The following is a 20,000-nucleotide window of genomic DNA, read 5'->3' as shown; positions in this document are numbered from 1 at the left end:
ATGCTAATTAGACCGGATGTCCTTCCGGGCGACCTTCCAGATGCTAATTAGACCGGACGTCCTTCCGGGCGACCTTCCGGATGCTAATTAGACCGGACGTCCTTCCGGGCGACCTTTCTGATGCTAATTAGACCGGACGTCCTTCCGGGCGACCTTCCAGATGCTAATTAGACCGGACGTCCTTCCGGGCGACCTTCCAGATGCTAATTAGACCGGACGTCCTTCCGGGCGACCTTCCAGATGAAGCAGGTGTCCCCAGGGCCAGCGTCCGTCTTGTTCTCCTGAAACCCAGGGCTGTGGCCGCCCCCGTGTGGGACAGGCCTTCCCCGCCCCGTCTCTCCTCTCACGCTCCCCCCCGCCCCCCATCCCCTGTGTCCCCAGCCGGCGTGATGATGGTGCCGCAGAGGGAGACGGAGGACGGGTTCGAGGAACACTTCGGCCTGAACTACCTGGGGCACTTCCTGCTCACCAACCTGCTCCTGGACACGCTGAGGCGGTCGGGACGCCCCGGGCGCGAGGCCAGGGTCGTGACCCTGTCCTCGGCCACGCACTACGTCGGCGAGCTGGCCCTGGACGACCTTCAGAGCAGGTGGGTGACAGCGAGGCGTCTGGTTCAAGGTCACCCGCTCCTCCAGGCGCTCGGACACGCCAGGCAGCGCCCTCCCCACCAGATCAATGATCATTCTCGCATCGCGAACTTTCTTTTTTAAAAAAGATATTTTATTGATTTTCTACAGAGAGGAAGGGAGAGGGACAGAGACTCAGAAACATCGATGAGAGAGAAACATCGATCAGCCGCCTCCTGCACGCCCCCCACTGGGGATGTGCCCGCAACCAAGGTCCATGCCCTTGACCGGGAATCGAACCCGGGACCCTTCCGTCCGCAGGCCGATGCTCTATCCACTGAGCCACACCGGCCAGGACTATTTTTATTTATTTTTTAAGTATATTTTTATTGATTTCGGAGAGGAAGGGAGAGTGAGAGAGAGAGAAACATCGGCGATGAGAGAGAATCACGGATCGGCTGCCTCCTTCACGCCCCCTACTGGGGATCGAGCCTGCAACCCGGGGCATGTGCCCTTGACTGGGAATCGAACCCGGGACCCTTCAGTCCACAGGCTGACGCTCTATCCACTGAGCAACACCGGCCAGGGCTATTTTTATTTATTTTTTTAAGTATATTTTTATTGATTTCGGAGAGGAAGGGAGAGCGAGAGAGAGAGAGAGAGAAACATCCATGATGAGAGAGAATCACGGACCGGCTGCCTCCTGCACGCCCCCTACTGGGGGATCGAGGCCCGTAACCCGGGCATGTGCCCTTGACCGGGAATCGAACCCAGGACCCTTCAGTCCGCAGGCCGACGCTCTATCCACTGAGCCACACCGGCCAGGGCTCCGTTACTTTTTAGAGTGAGTGGAGGAGAAAGAAAAGAGAGAGAGAGAGAGAGAGAAACATCGATGTGAGAGAGACACACCCCAATCCGTGGCTCCCCCCCCCTGCACGCACTCTGGCCGGGAGCGGGGATCGAACCTGCAGCCCAGGCACGTGCCCTTTCACGGGGAATTCGAACCCACGACCCCGTGGCCCGTGGGCGGGCGCTCTAACCACTGAGCCACGCCAGCCAGGGCGCCCCACCCCTTTTTTCATCGAACCCGTCTCCTGGGCGATCATTATAGCGACCGCATCTGCTGATGGCTTGCTTTTTTTTTTTTTTTTTTCCAATCCCACGTTGAAGCTCATTTGCCCACAGCGGCCGGTTCATCCATCCCAGAGAGTCTAATTGAAAATAAATAACAATAATCGATAATCACCATCATTTCACACTCGGCGGGCGTTGAAGAATAGGCTTTGCTTTGGAGTCTTCCCGAGAGCTGCCGGGCCATCGCCCCCACAGCCCAGGAAATGGGACGGCAGAATCGCTTAAGAATTCATTCACCTGTTCCCCGGCCAAGGTGGCTCAGTGGTGAGCGTCGACCTAGGAACCAGGAGGTCACGGGTTCGATTCCCGGTCAAGGGCACATGCCCGGGGTTGCGGGCTCCATCCCCCAGTAGGGGGCGTGCAGGAGGCAGCCGGTCCATTGATGTCTCAAGCTCTCTCCCCGCTCTCCCTTCTTCTCTCTGAAATCAATGAAAATGCGTTTAAAAAATGATATAAAATAAAAATATTAAAAAAATAATTAAAAATGTAAAAAAATTGTTTTATAGAAAAGCAATGGAAAATATATCCTCATGTGAGGATCAAACAAATGAAAAAGAAAGAGTTGGACCCCAGCTGGTGTGGCTCAGTGGATAGAGCGTCGGCCTGCGGACTGAAGGGTCCCGGGTTCGACTCCCGGTCAAGGGCACATGCCCCGGTTGTGGGCTCCACCCCCAGTAGGGGGCGTGCAGGAGGCCGCCGATCCGTGATTCTCTCTCCTCATGGATGTTTCTCTCTCTCTCTCTCCCTCTCCCTTCCTCTCTGAAATAAAAAATAAAAATGTATTTAAAAAATAATATAAAATAAAACTATTCAAAAATAAATAAAACTAAAAAATTATTTTTTTTAAAGAAAAGCATGGAAAATATATCCTCATGTGAGGATTAAACAAATAGAAAAGAATGAGGTGGGTCCTAACCGGTGTGGCTCAGTGGACAGAGCGTCGGCCTGCGGACTGAGGGGTCCCGGGTTCGATTCCGGTCAAGGGCATGGACCTTGGTTGCGGGCTCATCCCCAGTGGGGGGCGTGCAGGAGGCAGATGATCGATGTTTCTCTCTCATCATGGATGTTTCTAACTCTCTCTCCCTCTCCCTTCTTCTCTGCAAAAAAATCAATAAAATATATATTTTTTATAAAAAAAATAAAAAATAAAATTTAAAGAATAAAAATAAGAAAAAGAAAAGCAATGGGAAACATATCCTCAGGTGAGGATTAACCAAAAAAATAAAAATAAATTAAAAAATAAGAGTTGGCTCTCGGCTCGCCAACAGCAGTTGTAATGCCTGTGGCTTTGGCAGACGGACCGGCTGGCGTGGGCGTCGAGCCGTCTTGGAAAAGCATAAATCTCAGAGTCGGGACCCGGGGCCAGAGATCTGGGCATCTTTTCGAACCTCCCTCTGCTGGGATGGGTTCCAACTGGAGGGGAGAAAAAAAAAAAAAGTGGGTCATCGGACAAATGGGCTTATGACGGAGTGAGTGGCTTTGTTTATTTTTATTTTTATTTTCTAAATATATTTTATCGATTTTTTACAGAGAGGAAGGGAGAGGGAGAGAGAGTCAGAAACATCGATGATGAGAGAGAAACATCCATCAGCTGCCTCCTGCACGCCCCCCACTGGGGATGTGCCCGCAACCAAGGTCCATGCCCTTGACCGGGAATCGAACCCGGGACCCTTCCGTCCGCAGGCCGGCGCTCTATCCACTGAGCCACACCGGTCAGGGCAATGAGTGGCTTTGTTTAAAAAAAAAAGAAAATAAAAAGAATCCTAGTCCGTGGATGGTGTTGCTCACTGGTTAGAGCTACAGCCCTCAATGTCTCTCTCTCACATTGATGATTCTCTCTCTCTCTCTCTCTCTTCTCTCTCTCTCTCTCTCTCTCTCCTCTCCCACTGTTTCTAAAAAAATCAATGGGAGCCCTGGCCGGTGTGGCTCAGTGGATAGAGCGTCGGCCTGCGGACTGGAGGGTCCCGGGTTCGATTCCTGGCCATGGATTCCACATATCTCGGTAGCAGGCTCCTCCCCGGCCCCGGGCCCTGGTCTTGGGGCGCGTGCAGGAGGCCACCCATCGATGGGTCTCTCTCTCACATCGATGTTTCTCTCCGTCTCTCCCTCTCTCTTCCGCTCTCTCTCTAAAACATCGATGGAAAAATGTCCTCGGGGGAGGATTAAGAGAACAAATAAAATATAAATTGTAGATTGGGGAGACGGGGGAAAAAAAAAGCTATACATGATTCACTATATTATACATCCATATAATTAATATGCATACATATATATATATATATATATATATATCTATATATAGATATAGATAAATATAGATATAGATATATATACATATATATACACACATACATACACATATATATATACACAGTATATACAGTATATATATATATATGTACTATATATATAAAAATGTAGAATATACTGGTATATGTATATGTGAGAGAGACAATGATAGAGATAGTGAGATGGAGAGAGAGAGAGAGAGTGAGAAATTGATTTTAAGAAATTGGCTCAGCCCGGCCGGCGTGGCTCAGTGGTGAACCGTTGACCAATGAACCAGGAGGTCAGGGTTCGATTCCCGGTCAAGGGCACACGCCCGGGTTGTGGGCTCCATCCCCAGTAGGGGGCGTGCGGGAGGCAGCCGGTCCATGATTCTCTCTCCTCATGGATGTTTCTCTCTCTCTCTCCCTCTCCCTTCCTCTCTCTCCAAAATCAATAACAATATCCTATATAATAAAAACCTAATATGCTAAGTGTCCGGTCGACCGGTTGGCCGTTCAACCAATCACAGCGTCATATGCTAATGATATGCTAAGGCCGCTCAACCGCTCGCTATGACGTGCACTGACCACCAGGGGGCAGACAGTCGACCGGTCAACCGCTCGCTATGACGTGCACTGACCACCAGGGGGCAGACGCTCTGACCAGTAGGTGAGCTTGCTGCTGGGGTCCGGCCGATCAGGACTGAGCGAGACGGGCCGGACACGCCCTGGAGCCCTCCCGCGGTCCCTCCCCGGCTGGCCCACCTCCCGCGTCCCTCCCTGGCCCCGATCGTGCACCGGTGAGGTCCCTCGGCCTGGCCTGCGCCCTCTCGCCATCCGGGCTGAGAGAACCCCCCCCCCCGAGTGTCTGCATTTCGTGCACCGGGCCTCTAGTATTAAAAATAAAAGATTAAAAGGACAGGACACGCCCCTGGGGAATGCAGGAGGCGGTTGCCCGTGGACACGGGGGCGGGGGAACGGGATGTGGGACGGAGGGAAGCGTCCGGACGTGGGCAGGATCCGGTCCCACAGGGCCTCCCCCCTTTTCCTCCCCGTAGGGACGGCTACTCCCCGCACGGGGCCTACGCCCAGAGCAAGCTGGCCCTGGTCCTCTTCACCTACCACCTGCAGGCGCTGCTGGCCGCCCAGGGCAGCCACGTGACGGCCAACGTGGCCGACCCCGGCGTGGTCGACACGGACCTCTACAGGCACGTGTTCTGGGGCACCCGTCTGGTCAAGAAGCTGTTCGGCCGGTGGTTCTTCAAGGTGAGCCTCCGCCGTGTCTTCGTTTCTTTGCGAGAGGGAGGCCCGACGCGCGGAGATTCCTGCAGGAATGGGGCTCCCTGCGGCCCGAGCGACGTCGCCGCGGCCTCGCTCCCTCCCGACGTCTCTGAGGCCTCGCTCCCTGCTGCAGCGCTGTCTTCAGTCTTCGCTCCGCGCCTGCCTGCGTATGCAAATGAACCGGCCATCTTTGTTTGGGTTCATTTGCATACTCGCCCCTGATTGGCTGGTGGGCGTAGCGGAGGGACGGTCAATTTGCATGTTTCTCTTTTATGAGTGTAGACTAGAGGCCCGGTGCACGAAATTTGTGCACGGGGTTAGGGGGTGTCCCTCAGCCCAGCCTGCACCTTCTCCAATCTGGGACCCCTCGAGGGATGTCCGACTGCCCGTTTAGGCCCAATCCTACCAGGGGAGGGCAGTTAGGGGTGACCAGGCTGCAGGGGAGGGCAGTTAGGACATCCAGGATCGGGCCTAAACAGGCAGTCGGACATCCCTCTCACAATCCGGAACTGCTGGCTCCCAACCGCTCGCCTGCCTGCCAGCCTGATCACCCCCTAACCACTTCTGCCTGCCAGACTGATCACCCCCTAACCACTCCCCTGCCAGCCTGATCGATGTCTAACTGCTCCCCTGCCAGCCTGTTTGCCCCTAACTGACCTCCCCTCCTGCAGGCCTGGTCACCCCCAACTTCTCTCCCCTGCAGGCCTGTGTCCCTCCCAACTGCCCTTCCCTGCAGGCTCAGTCGCCCCCAACTTCCCTCCTCTGCTGACCTGGTCACCCCTAACTGCCCTGCCCTGCAGGCTTGATTGCCCCCAACTGCCCAGAAGCCCGGAGTGGCTGGGGTGGTGTGGAACGCCTGCGTCCCGCCCTGCCCCTGGCCGCTCGGTGCCTGCGTATGCAAATTAGCCTGCCATCTTTGTTGGGTTAATTTGCATACTCACTTCTGATTGGCTAGTGGGTGTCACAAAGGTACGATCAATTAGCATGTTACTCTTTTATTAGGTAGATTTTTAATTGAGAGGAAGGGAGAGGGGGAGAGAGAGAGAGAAACATCCATGATGAGAGGGAATCATGGACCGGCTGCCTCCTGCACGCCCCCTACTGGGGATCGAGCCCACAACCCGGGCATGTGCCCTTGACTGGGAATCGAACCCGGGACCTTTGAGTCCACAGGCCGATGCTCTACCCACTGAGCCACACCAGCTAGGCATCCCACAGCTTTCTTATCCTCGCACCTCCTGATGGGCCCTCTGGCTCCATCAGCGATTTTTCTGTATATGCATCTGCTTATCAAAATGAACAAACAGCCAGGCTGGCGTGGCTCAGTGGTTGAGCATCAACCTAGGAACCAGGAGGTCAGGGTTCGATTCCCGGTCAAGGGCACAGGCCCGGGTTGTGGGTTCGATCCCCAGTAGGGGGCGTGCAGGAGGCAGGCGGTCCATGATTCTCTCTCCTCATGGATGTTTCTCTCCCTCTCTCTCTCCCTCTCCCTCTCGCTCTCCCTCTCCCTCTCTCTTCCTCTCTGAAATCAATTAAAAAAATACCTTAAAATATTAAATAAATAAAAATGAATGGAAAAATGTCCTCAGATCCCCAGTAGGGGGCGTGCAGGAGGCAGCCGATGGATAGATGATAGAGATAGATAGATTAGATAGATAGATAGATAGATAGATAGATAGATAGATAGATAATAGATAGATAGATAGATAGATAGATGATAGATAGATATAGATAGATGATAGAGATAGATAGATAGATAGATAGATAGATAGATAGATAGGTAGATAGATAGATAGATGATAGATAGATATAGATAGATGATAGATTAGATAGATAGATAGATGATATAGATAGATGATATAGATATAGATGATAGATGGATGGATGGATGGATGGATGGATGGATGGATGGATGGGTGGGTGGATGGATAGATGGATAGATGATAGATAGACAGATAGATAGATAGATAGATAGATAGATAGATAGATAATAGATAGATAGATGATAGATGGATGGATGGATAGATAGATAGATAGATAGATAGATAGATAGATAGATAGATATAGATAGATAGATAGATACATAGATAGATAGATAGATGATAGATAGATACATAGATAGATAGATAGATGATAGATGGATGGATGGATGGATGGATGGATGGATGAATGGGTGGGTGGATGGATGGACGGATAGATAGACAGATAGATAATAGATAGATAGATAGTTGATAGATAGATGATAGATAGATAGATGACAGACAGACAGGTACGTGAGCTGAGCCCCCCCGTTTCTGCTCTGCGCGCTGATGGTTCGTGCTCTCCCTCCCTCCTCCCCACAGACCCCCGACGAAGGCGCCTGGACCTCCGTCTACGCCGCGGTCGCCCCCGAGCTGGAGGGCGCGGGCGGGCGCTACCTGTACAACGAGAGGGAGACCCGGTCGCTGGCCCTCACCTACGACCGACGCCTGCAGCACCAGCTCTGGGCCCGAAGCTGCCGGATGACGGGCATCCGCGACCGGACCGGGGACACCCTCTCGGAGTAGCTGCCCCCCCCGCCCACCCCCCATCGACGGACTTTGTGGGGGGCAGGGCCTGGCAGGGGTCTCGGGGCTGCGTGTGTGACACCCGCCCGATCTCGGGGTTCTGTTCCCCATAAGCTTATGAGGGAGGGGGGTGTCTTTGCGGGAAGTCACGCCACCAGAGACACATTGGGGGTCCCCCCCCGCCCCCCGCCCCCCGATCCCCCGAGCCGAGGGATCCTGCCTTCAATCTTGTGATGATTACGTGTCAAACGGTGCCGGGTGCCATGAATGACGGAACTCTTCCTCCTGGCCCTGTGGCTGGTTCTGTTTGTCTGGCCCAGAGCGGACACGCGGGGTTTGGGGAGCAACGTTCCCCGGGAGACAATCACGAACACGTCTTGTACATGGAGCTAGAGGCCCGGTGCATGAAATTCGTGCACAGACGGGGGGAAGGGGGGGTCCCTCAGCCCAGCCTGCACCCTCTCACAATCCGGGACCACTGGCTCCTAGCTGCTCGCCTGCCTGCCTGCCTGATCACCCCTAACTGCCCCCCCTGCTGGCCTGGTCAGGCCCTCACTGCCCCCTCGCTGGCCTGGTCGGCCCCAACTGCCCCCCCCTGCCTGCCTGGTTGCCCCTCATTGCCCCCCCTACCTGCTTGGTCACCTCCAACTGCCCCGCCCCCCGCCGGCCTGGTCACCCCTAACTCTCCGCCCCCACCAGCCTGGTCGCCCCTCACTGCCTCCCCAGCCAGCCTGATCACCCCTAACTCCCCCCCCACACATGGCCTGGATGCCCCTCACTGCCCCCTCACTGGCCTGGTCACCCCTCACTGCCCTCCCGCCTGCCTGGTAGACCCTCACTGTACCCCCTGCAGGCCTGGTCGCCCCCAACTGCCCTGCTCTGCCACCTGGACGCCCCTCACTGCCCCACTCCGCTGGCCTGATCACCCCTCACTGCCCCCTCACTGGCCTGGTCGGCCCCAACTGCCCCCCCGCCTGCCTGGCCACCCCTCACTGCCCCCCCTACCTGCCTGGTCACCTCCAACTGCCCCGCCCCCCACCGGCCTGGTCACCCCTCACTGCCCTCCCCTGCCAGCCTGATCACCCCTAACTCCCCCCCCACATGGCCTGGACGCCCCTCACTGCCCTCCCGCCTGCCTGGTAGACCCTCACTGTACCCCCTGCAGGCCTGGTCGCCCCCAACTGCCCTGCTCTGCCAGCCTGGACACCCCTCACTGCCCCCTCACTGGCCTGGTCGGCCCCAACTGCCCCCCCCCGCATGCCTGGTCACCCCTCACTGCCCCCCTGATGGCCTGGCCACCCCTCACTGCCCTGCTCTGCCAGCCTGGTCACCCCTCACTGCCCCCTCTTCCGGCCTAGTCGACCCTCACTGGCCTGGTCATGCCCAATTGCCCCCCCCCCCGCCTGCCTGGTCACACCTCACTGCCCCCCCCTGCTGGCCTGGTCTCCCCTCACTAACCCCCCTGCCAGCCTGGTCGCCCCACGCAACCTTTTAGGTCGTCCATTTAGCTGTTTCAGCTGCGACGGTCACTTAGGCTTTTATATAGATAGATAACTAGAGGCCCGGTGCACGAAATTCATGCATGGGGGGGGGAGGCGTCCCTCAGCCCAGCCTGCACCCTCTGCAATCTGGGACCCCTCGGGGGACGTCCGACTGCCGGTGTAGGCCCCGATCCCTGTGGGAGCGGGCCTAAACCGTCAGTCGGACAATCCCTCTCACAATCCAGGACCGCTGGGCTCCTAACTGCTCACCTGCCTGCCTGGTCACCCCCAACTGCCCTCTCCCTGCCAGTCTGGTCACCCCTCACTGCCCCCCCCCCCGCCGGCCTGGTCACCCCTTACTGCCCCCCCTGCCGGCCTGGTGGCCCCCTGCAGCTTGCTATTCAGTCATTGCATTGGGTGAGGGCGTCCCAACCAATTTGCATATTACCCTTTAATTAGCATCGATAACTAGAGGCCCGACGCACGAAATCCGTGCACGCGTATGGGCCCTAGTCCCGGCCTGTGATCAGGGCCCTCATCTCCCCCGGCTTCTGGCAACTGGTCGAGCGGTCGTCACGTCGATCCGCCGTGAGGGTCAATTTGCATATCACCCTTTTATTCTATAGGACAGCGGTGGGCAAACTCCTCAGTCCACGGAGCCAAATACCAACAGGACGACGATGGACATCTCTTCGGAGAGCCACATTTTTTAAACGTGAATGTCTCCGAACGCCACGTCTTCAACACGGACGCGCCTGGGCCGTGGTGTTTTGTGGAAGAGCCACCCTCCGGGGGCCAGAGAGCCGCCTGTGGCTTGCGAGACGCGGTTTGCCGGCCACTGATCTAGGATGTATTTTTGTGGGTTTCAGAGAGGAAGGGAGATGGAGAGGGAGAGAGAGAAACATCCATGAGGAGAGAGGATCACGGACCGGCTGCCTCCTGCACGCCCCCTACTGGGGATCGAGCCCACAACCCGGGCCTGTGCCCTTGACCGGGAATCGAACCCTGACCTCTTGGTTCCTAGGTCGACGCTCAACCACTGAGCCATGCCGGCCGGGCTAAACAGTATTGTTTTCCATTTTTTCTTCTACCTTTTTTTCCCCTAGGGTATTTCTCCAGCACAGCTTTTTATTGGGGGGGAGAGGGGGGACTTCTCTGACATTTCTGAGTTCAATCTCACAATCACACACCCCCTGGCCAAAGCCACTATTTCCAAATGAGTCCACGGGGCCACGTGCGTGGGTTCACTTCCAGATGGCTCTTGTCTTACTTCTGTTATTTTTATTTTATTTTATTTCATTTATTTTATTTTATTTTTAATTTAATTTTAATTTAATTTTTATTTTATTTATTTAATTTAATTTTTTATTTAATTTTATTTATTTAATTTTATTTAATTTCATATTTATTTAATTTTATATTTTATTTAATTTTATATTTTATTTTTATTTTATTTATTTTAATTTTATATTTTATTTTATTTATTATATTTTTATTTTATTTTATTTATTTAATTTTATTTTTATTTTTTTATTTTATTTTAATTTAATTTTATTTATTTCATTTCATATTTAATTTTATTTTATTATATTTTATTTTATTATTTTATTTTTATTTTATTTTAATTTATATTTTTATTTTATTTTATTTTTATTTAATTTTATTTATTTTAATTTAATTTAATTTTTATTTTATTTTATTTCATATTTAATTTTATTTTATATTTTATTTTATTTTAATTCAATTTTCATTTTATTTATTTAATATTATATTTAATTCTATATTTTGTTTAATTTAATTTAATTTTATTTTATTTTATTATTTTATTTTATTTTACTTTTTCTCCCGAGAAGGGCGAAAGTGACAGAAATGAGCGTTTTCTGAGCTCCAAACCGGTTCAGGACAGGAGCTGCCTCCAGGGAGACGCTGACGGGAAGCTGAAGGGAGAGGAAGAGGCCACGTCCCCGTTCAGGCTCCCTTCATGCATTTCCCCCCGGGGGCCCCGGAGTGACGGCTGGATGGACGCGTGCGCGGGAACGGAACGTCCTCCGGAGGCCCCGGCCCGGCCGGTGTGTCGTCGTCCCCTCGGAGGCGGTCCCAGGAGGAGGTTGGCTCCTCGCTGCTCCTTGTGTCTAGGCCACCGAGGATGCTCCAGAGCCCCCCTCCTTCCCCCCGTGCCCCCCAAAAAGGCATTAGTCACATCAGTGGCTTTCAGGGATGAGGAAGAGAGGGAACGAGGCGGGAACCGTCCTTCCCGGCCAGGGTGGCCTCTCAGAATCCCAGCGGGCGCTCGGCGGACTCACCCCGTGGGGGTCGGATGCTCAGGGATGAGGAGGAGGAGGAGGAGGAGGTGGAGGAGGAGGAGGTGGAGGAGGAAGAGGAAGAGGAGGAGGAGGAAGAGGAGGATGTGGAGGAGGAGGAGGAGGCAGGAGGAAGAGGAGGAGGAAAAGGAGGAGGAGGAGGAGGAGGAGGTGGAGGAGGAGGAGGAGGTGGAGGAGGAGGAGGAGGATGAGGAGGAGGAGGAGGAGGAGGTGGAGGAGAAGGAGGAAGAAGAGGAGGAGGAGGAGGAGGAGGTGGAGGAAGAGGAGGAGGAGAGGAGGAGAGGAGGAGGTGGAAGAGGAGGAGGTGGAGGAGGAGGAGGAGGAGGTGGAGGAGGAAGAGGAGGAGGAGGAGGAGGTGGAGGAGGGGGAAGAGGAAGAGGAGGAGGTGGAGGAGGAAGAGGAGGAGGTGGAAGAGGAGGAGGAGGAGGTGGAGGAGGAAGAGGAGGAGGAGGAAGAGGAGGTGGAGGAGGAAGAGGAAGAGGTGGAGGAGGAGAAAGAGGAGGAGGTGGAGGAGGAAGAGGAGGAAGAGGAGGAGGTGGAGGAGGAAGAGGAGGAGGAGGAGGAGGTGGAGGAAGAGGAGGAGGAAGAGGAGGAGGTGGAGGAGGAGGAGGAGGTGGAGGAGGAAGAGGAGGAGGAGGAGGTGGAGGAGGAAGAGGAGGAGGAAGAGGAGGAGGTAGAGGAGGAGGAGGAGGTGGAGGAGGAAGAGGAGGAGGAGGTGGAGGAGGAAGAGGAGGAGGAGGTGGAGGAGGAGGTGGAGGAGGAGGAGGAGGAGGCTGATGACGAAGATGGTGGTGATCATGGATCACGAGGAGGACGGCGATGAAAACGCTGCTGATGGGAGTCGTGGTGATGGTGGAGAAGGCGGTGATAGTGGTGATGGTGATCTCTCTCTCTCTCTGAAAATCAATGGAAAATACCCTTAGCTGAGGACTCACAGAAATAAGAAATACACGGAGCGGCCAGATGAGGGTGATCTCTGGACGCATCCTCCTCTGGCCGCTCCGTGTCCGTCCTATAGAATAAAAGGCGAATATGCAAATGGTCCCCTCGACCGGGAGTTCGACCAGCAGGCAGGCCGGCCAACCGCCCACGTCCCCTCCCCCTGGCCAGGCTGGCCGGACCCCACCCATGCACGGATTCATGCACCGGGCCTGTAAATATATATATATTTCGAGGCCAAATTATTAAGCATTCAGAGATCATCATAATCTGGCCACTCAGTGTGTCTATATATATATATATATTAGAGGCCCAGTGCATGAATCCGTGCATGGGTGGGGTCCGGCCAGCCTGGCCAGGGGGAGGGGACGTGGGCAGTCGGCCGGCCTGCCTGCTGGTCGAACTCCCGGTCGAGGGGACCATTTGCATATTAGCCTTTTATTCTATAGGACGGACACGGAGCGGCCGGATGGTTATGCGTTCAGAGATCATCATCATCTGGCCACTCCGTATATGTACATTTTTTTAAAAAAGAAATTAAAAAATAAATAAACGTGAGATCGTTTCTGGGCCAGATCAGGAGAAAATCGCGAATTCCGTGACACGCACTGCCCAGCCCATCGGCTCTACCCCCGGGGGCTCTGGGGCCGATGATTGGCCGAGATAAATCCCCGGGATGATGTATGCACGCCTCTTGCTGGGTTCCAAGGAGTGAAGGTGAGACAGGACCCACCCACCGGGCTGTGAAAACCCATAGTTGTAGCTGCCCCCGTCCTCGCTCCCCTGGGGGAAGGAGCATCGGTGCCTTGAATCCAGCTTGGAGGCGGGAACGAAAGGATGGGGTTCGGGGCGATTTCTGCACCCCGACCTCAGAGTGGGCCGCCGGGCGTCACGCACCAAGTCTGTTGTCTGGGGTGTTCCTTTCAATATGTATTTTTTATTGATCTCAGAGAGGAAGGGAGAGAGAGAGAGAGAGAAACATCCATGAGGAGAGAGAATCACGGACCGGCTGCCTCCTGCACGCCCCCTACTGGGGATCGAACCCGCAACCCGGGCGTGTGCCCTTGACCGGGAATCGAACCCGGGACCCTTCGGTCCGCAGGCCGACGCTCTATCCACTGAGCCACACCAGCGAGGTCTGTGGGGTTCGTTTTACAAGTTGGTCTATGAGCCAGGCCTCCAGGGAACCCGACCCTGGTTCTTTAAAAATTATCTTGCTCAGTTTAACATATGAAAATGGGACCCACAGCCCGGCCTGCAGAGCTCAGAGGTGGAGCGTCGACCTAGGAACCAAGAGGTCAGGGTTCGATTCCCGGTCAAGGGCACATGCCCGGGTTGCAGGCTCCATCCCCAGTAGGGGGCGTGCAGGAGGCAGCCGATCCATGATTCTCTCTCCTCATGGATGTTTCTATTTCTCTCTCCTCTCTCCCTTCCTCTCTGAAATCAATAAAAAATACATATATATATTTATATATATACATTTATATATATATATACATATATATGTACTAGTGGCTCAATGCACAAAATTTGTGCATGGGGGTGAGAGGGGTGTCCCTCAGCTCAGCCTTCACCCTCTCCAATCTGGGACCCCTCGGGGGATGTCCGACTGCAGGGATCGGGCCTAAACCTGATTCCGGGCCTAAACCGGCAGTCAGATATCCCTCTCACAATCCAGGACCGTTGGCTCCTAACCACTCACCTGCCTGCCTGCCTGATCACCCATAACTGCCATCCCCTTAGCAGGTTTGGCTCAGTGGATAGAGCGTCAGCCTGTGAACTGAAGGGTCCCGGGTTCGATTCCGGTCAAGGGCATGGACCTGGGTTGCGGGCACATCCCCAGTGGGAGGTGTGCAGGAGGCAGCTGATGGGTGTTTCTCTCTCTCATCGATGTTTCTATCTCTCTATCCCTCTCCCTTCCTCTCTGTAAAAAAGTCAATAAAATAGCCCTGACTGGTGTGGCTCAGTGGATAGAGCATCGGCCTGCGGACTGAAAGGTCCCGGGTTCGATTCCGGTCAAGGGCATGGACCTCGGTTGCGGGCACATCCCCAGGTGGGGGGCGTGCAGGAGGCAGCTGATGGATGTTTCTCTCTCACATCGATGTTTCTAACTCTCTCTCCCTCTCCCTTCCTCTCTGTAAAAAAATCAGTAAAATATATTTAAAAAGAAAAGAAAAGAAACATCCTCGGGTGAGGGTTCACAAAGCCCATAAATAAAACCCTTCACACAAGTCCTGTCCCCCTTTTTGTCCTCTTTCCGGAGGGAAAAGAATGAGAGACGTGAGGAAACTCGCACATGAAGGATAAGGAAGCACATTACCAAGCCTTCCCATCCCGGCCTATTTCTACCCTACAAGGGCCCCTGAATCCCAGGGAGATTTATTTTATTCTCAGTTTTGCATTTTTCATTATTCTTTCTATTTTTAAATATATACAGCCTATACTAGAGGCCCGGTGCACGAATTCGTGCACCCGTGGGGTCCCTCGGCCTGTCCTGCGGGATCGGGCCGAAACCGGCTCTCCGACATCCCCCGAGGGGTCCCGGATTGCGAGAGGGCGCAGGCCAGGCCGAGGGACCCCACCGGTGCACGATCGGGGCCGGGGAGGGACGTGGGAGGTGGGCCAGCCGGGGAGGGACGCGGGAGGTGGGCCAGCCGGGGAGGGACCGCGGGAGGGCTCCAGGGCGTGTCCGGCCCGTCTCGCTCAGTCCCGATTGGCCGGACCCCAGCAGCAAGCTCACCTACCGGTCGGAGCGTCTGCCCCCTGGTGGTCAGTGTGCGTCATAGCGACTGGATGACCGGTCGACTGTCTGCCCCCTGGTGGTCAGTGCATGTCATAGCGAGCAGTTGAGCGGCATTAGCATATCATTAGCATATTACACTCTGATTGGTTGACCGGACGACCGGACACTTAGCATATTGGGCTTTTACGCTATAGGATGTTTTTCCTCCTGATATTGTAACGGCCCCGTGATCACTCGTAACGGGATAAAAATCACCCATGCATTTCTCCCATCGCCGCCCGGCGTGAATGCCCGTCCGTTTCTGTTTAATTCCGTCATCATCACCCGAGAGGGCCTCCCCATGCGTCCCGCTGTGTGAGCCCGTGAGGACGCCACGCAAAGGTCAGAGGCCGGAGGCCAGAGGGAGCCGCTGGCCCTCACTGTGGGACAAAGTAATCTTTCTGGCAGGTAACAGACGTTGCCGCGAGGAACGCGTTTGACGCTGATTCCTCCCGACGGGGCAGCGTCCGTGTCCATCTCTGTCCGGAGCGTTTTCTCAGGCGCAGCTCAGGGGTGGAGCGTCATCGACCCATGAACCAGGAGGTCACGGTTCGATATCCGGTCAGGGCACAGGCCGGGGTTACGGGTTCGATCCCTGGTCGGGGCGTCGACGGCGGGGGGGGGGTGGGGGGCGCCACTGATCAATGTTTCTCTCTCACATCGTGTTTCTCTCTTTCTCTCTCTTCCTCTGTCTCTAGAATCAATCTTATAGGATAAAAGCCTAATATGTTAGTGTCCGGTCGTCCGGTCGGCCGTTCAACCAATCAGAGCGTAATATGCTAATGATATGCTAATGATATGCTAAGGCCAATCAACTGCTCGCTATGACATGCACTGACCACCAGGGGGCAGACACTCGATGGATTGACCAGTCGCTATGACGTGCACTGACCACCAGGGGGCAGACGCTCCGACTGGTAGGTTAGCTTGCTGCTGGAGTCCGGCCAATCAGGACTGAGCGAGACGGGCCGGACACGCCCTGGAGCCCTCCCGCGGTCCCTCCCTGGCTGGCCAACCTCCCGCGTCCCTCCCCGGCCCCAATCGTGCACCAGTGGGGTCCCTCGGCCTGGCCTGCGCCCTCTCACCATCCGGGACCCCTCGGGGGATGTCGGAGAGCCGGTGTCCGCCCGATCCCGCAGGCCAGGCCGAGGGACCCCACGGGTGCATGAATTCGTGCACCGGGCCTCTCGTAAAAATATATTCTTGGATGAGCATGAAGAGGATAAAATTCAGCCCCAACCAGATTGGCTTCAGTGTTGAGAGCAACAGCCCTCAGACCGAAGGGTCCCGGGTTCGAGCCCGGTCAAGGGCATGGACCTGGGTTGCAGGCCCCATCCCAGGCCCCGGGTTGGGGTGCGTGCAGGAGGCCACCACTGGGTGTGTCTCTCTCACATCGATGTTTCTCTTTTTCCCCCTCCTTTCCACTCTCTCTCTCTCAAAAAAAAATAAATAAAAGTGGGATAAATATCCTTGGGTGAGGATTTAAAAAAAAAAGAGAGAGAGAGAGAGAGAAACATCCATGATGAGAGAGAATCATAGACCAGCTGCCTCCTGCACGCCCCCTCACTGGGGATGGAGCCCACAACCCGGGCCTGTGCCCTCGACCGGGAATCGAACCCTGACCTCCTGGGTCCTAGGTCGACGCTCTATCCACTGAGCCACACCGGCCGGGCGATTATTTTTCATAGTTTTCCACACGGACAGGGACCCCCCCCCCCCCGAGTTTTGACGTGGGTGGTTTCGTTCAGGCCTGTCTGTAAGGCCGCTGCTGTGATCCCTTCCCGGCCCGGATCAAAAGCAAATCGGATTACGGCGCTGGCTGAGCTGAGCGGGGAGGGGTTGGCAAAGGAGGGTTCAGCGTGAGCCCAGGGGGTGGATGGGGGGAGAGGGGGGAGTGAGGGGCTGTTTGCAGGGCACGTGGAGTTGGGATCGTGCATGAGGATTAGCTCGGGCAGACAGCCAGTCTCTGGAGCAATGGTGCTTTTTTGTAAAAAATATATATATATTTTAATGATTTTTTTACAGAGAGGAAGGGAGAGGGAGAGAGAGTCAGAAACATCGATGAGAGAGAAACATCCATCAGCTGCCTCCTGCACGCCCCCCACTGGGGATGTGCCCGCAACCGAGGTACATGCCCTTGACCGGGAATCGAACCCGGGACCCTTCCAGTCCACAGGCCGACGCTCTGTCCACTGAGCCACACCGGTCAGGGGTAATATACATTTTTATTTATCTTAGTGATTAACGCACACAGATTTGTGCTTCATGTTTATTTTATTATTTATAATTTTTTTTATAATCGTCACTCCAGGATCAACTGGTTTTCCTTTTTATTATAACTTTCTTTCTTTTTTTTTTCCAAATATCGCTTGACTGGATATTTAACAGATAGTGGAGAGAGTTGTATATATTTTTTTAAAATATATTTTTGTTGATTTCAGAGAGGAAGGAGAGGAAGAGAGAGACAGAAACATCCGTGATGAGAGAGACTCATGGACCGGCTGCCTCCTGCACGCCCCCTGCTGGGGATGGAGCCTGCAACCCGGGCCTGTGCCCTTGAGCGGGACTCGAACCCGGGACCCTTCAGTCCACAGGCCGACGCTCTATCCACTGAGCCACACCGGCTCGGGCCCAATAAAGAATTTAAATTAAGCGCCAAAACCGGTGTGGCTCAGTGGATAGAGCGTCGGCCTGCTGGACTGAAGGGTCCCGGGTTCGATTCCCGGTCAGGGGCATGGACCTTGGTTGCGGGCACATCCCCAGTGGGGGGCGTGCAGGAGGCGGCTGATGGATGTTTCTCTCTCATCATTGATGTTTCTAACTCTCTATTCCCTCTCCCTTCCTCTCTGTGAAAAATCAATAAAATATATATATTTTTAAAAATAAAAATAAAAAAAAGAATTTAAATTAAGTAAAAAGAAAAAGGCCCAAATCTACGCCGTAGGACGTGGGGCAGACTCCCAAGGCCGTACCCAACCTCCGAGCCTCCCCCCGTCCCCTCCGAGCGGATGTTGCGGGAATTAACGCCTCCAAAACAGGGCATTTTCCCATTTGCACACGACGCGTGTTTGCCCGATGAGCGGCTGATTGCGAAGGGATTTGCATCCGACTCACAAAGCCGCCTCGTCCGGGCTTAATTGGGGACGGGTGCGCGGCCGCGTCTATTTCTGAAAACGCCTCATTGTGTGTGTGTGTGTGTGTGTGTGTGTGTGATTTCTGAGATGTCTCGAGTTTTTTCCATCCGGATATACAGGACGTCAAAAAAAAAATAAAAGAGCCCCGGCCGGTGTGGCTCAGTGGGTAGAGCGCCGGCCTGCGGACGGAGGGGTCCCGGGTTCGATTCCCGGTCAAGGGCACAGGCCCGGGTTCGGGCTCGATCCCCAGTAGGGGGCGTGCAGGAGGCAGCCGGTCCGTGATTCTCTCTCCTCATGGGTGTTTCTCTCTCTCTCTCTCCTCTCCCTTCCTCTCTGAAATCAGTCCTGTATAATAAAGAGGTAACATGCCAATTGACCATCACACCCTCACAAGATGGCTGCCTATGACCAGGCCAGCAGGGGGATTAGCGAGGGACGACCAAACGACTGAACAGCAGGCTGTGTGGGGCTACCAGGCCAGCAGGGGGTGGGGCATTTGGGGGTGATTAGGCCAGTTGGGGGGGCAGTTAGGGGCGACCAGGCTGGCAGGGGGGCAGTTGGGTCAACCAGGCCAGCAGGTGGGGGCAATAAGGGGTGATCAGGCTTGCAGGGAGGGGGCAGTTTGGGGCGACCTGGGCGGCAGTGGGGCGCAGTTGGGGGCGACCAGGCAGGCAGGCAGGTGAGCGATTAGGAGCCAGCGGTCCAGGATTGTGAGAGGAATGTCCGACTGCCGGCTTAGGCCCTGGATCGGGCCTAAACCAGCAGTCGGACATCCCCCGAGGGGTCCCATATTGGAGAAGGGCTGAGGGGACCCCCCCCCAACAACATGCATGAATTTTGTAAAAATATATTTAAAAAATAATAATAAGCCCTAGCCAGTTTGGCTCAGCAGATAGAGTGTCAGCATGCAGACTGAAGGGTCCCGGGTTCGATTCCCGGTCAAGGGCACATGCCCGGGTTGCAGGCTCCATCCCCAGTAGGGGGGCGTGCAGGAGGCAGCCGGTCCGTGATTCTCTCTCCTCATGGATGTTTCTCTCTCTCCCTGAAATCAATTTTTTTTTTATTGATTTCAGAGAGAAAGGAGAGGGAGAGAGAGAGAGAGAGAAACATCCATGATGAGAGAGAATCATGGACTGGCTGCCTCCTGCACGCCCCCTACTGGGGATCGAGCCCACAACCCGGGCCTGTGCCCTTGACCGGGAATCGAACCCGGGATCCTTCAGTCCGCAGGCCGATGCTCTAACCACTGAGCTAAAATGGCTAGGCCGAAACTTGCATGGTTTTGTAAAGCAATGTCATCTCTGTTCTTTTTTTAAATATATTTATTTTGTTTTATTTAATATATTTTTTATTGATTTCAGAGAGGAAGGGAGAGGGAGAGAGAACCATCCATGAGGAGAGAGAATCATGGACCGGCTGCCTCCTGCACGCCCCCGACTGGGGATGGAGCCCGCAACCCGGGCATGTGCCCTTGACCGGGAATCGAACCCGGGACCTCCTGGTTCACAGGTCGACGCTCTATCCACTGAGCCACCCCAGCCGGGCTCAC

At 54.4% G+C, this 20,000-nt stretch overlaps 1 protein-coding gene across 1 annotated transcript in view; it reads left to right on the top strand.

Annotated features, from left to right (window-relative positions):
* DHRSX (dehydrogenase/reductase X-linked) overlaps positions 1–8,167 on the top strand; it is a 39,638-nt gene extending 31,471 nt beyond the window's left edge. The window contains exons 5-7 of the mRNA XM_054720239.1: positions 382–589; positions 5,026–5,233; positions 7,591–8,167. Coding sequence (XP_054576214.1) covers positions 382–589; positions 5,026–5,233; positions 7,591–7,794 — 620 coding nt within the window. The 3' untranslated portion in view covers positions 7,795–8,167. The remainder of the gene's footprint in view (positions 1–381; positions 590–5,025; positions 5,234–7,590) is intronic.
* The last annotated feature ends 11,833 nt before the right edge of the window (positions 8,168–20,000 follow it).

This window comes from Eptesicus fuscus, chromosome 1 (assembly GCF_027574615.1).
Source record: "Eptesicus fuscus isolate TK198812 chromosome 1, DD_ASM_mEF_20220401, whole genome shotgun sequence".
NCBI classification, from domain to species: Eukaryota; Metazoa; Chordata; class Mammalia; order Chiroptera; family Vespertilionidae; genus Eptesicus; species Eptesicus fuscus.
This window is presented reverse-complemented; position numbering and strand designations above follow the sequence as displayed.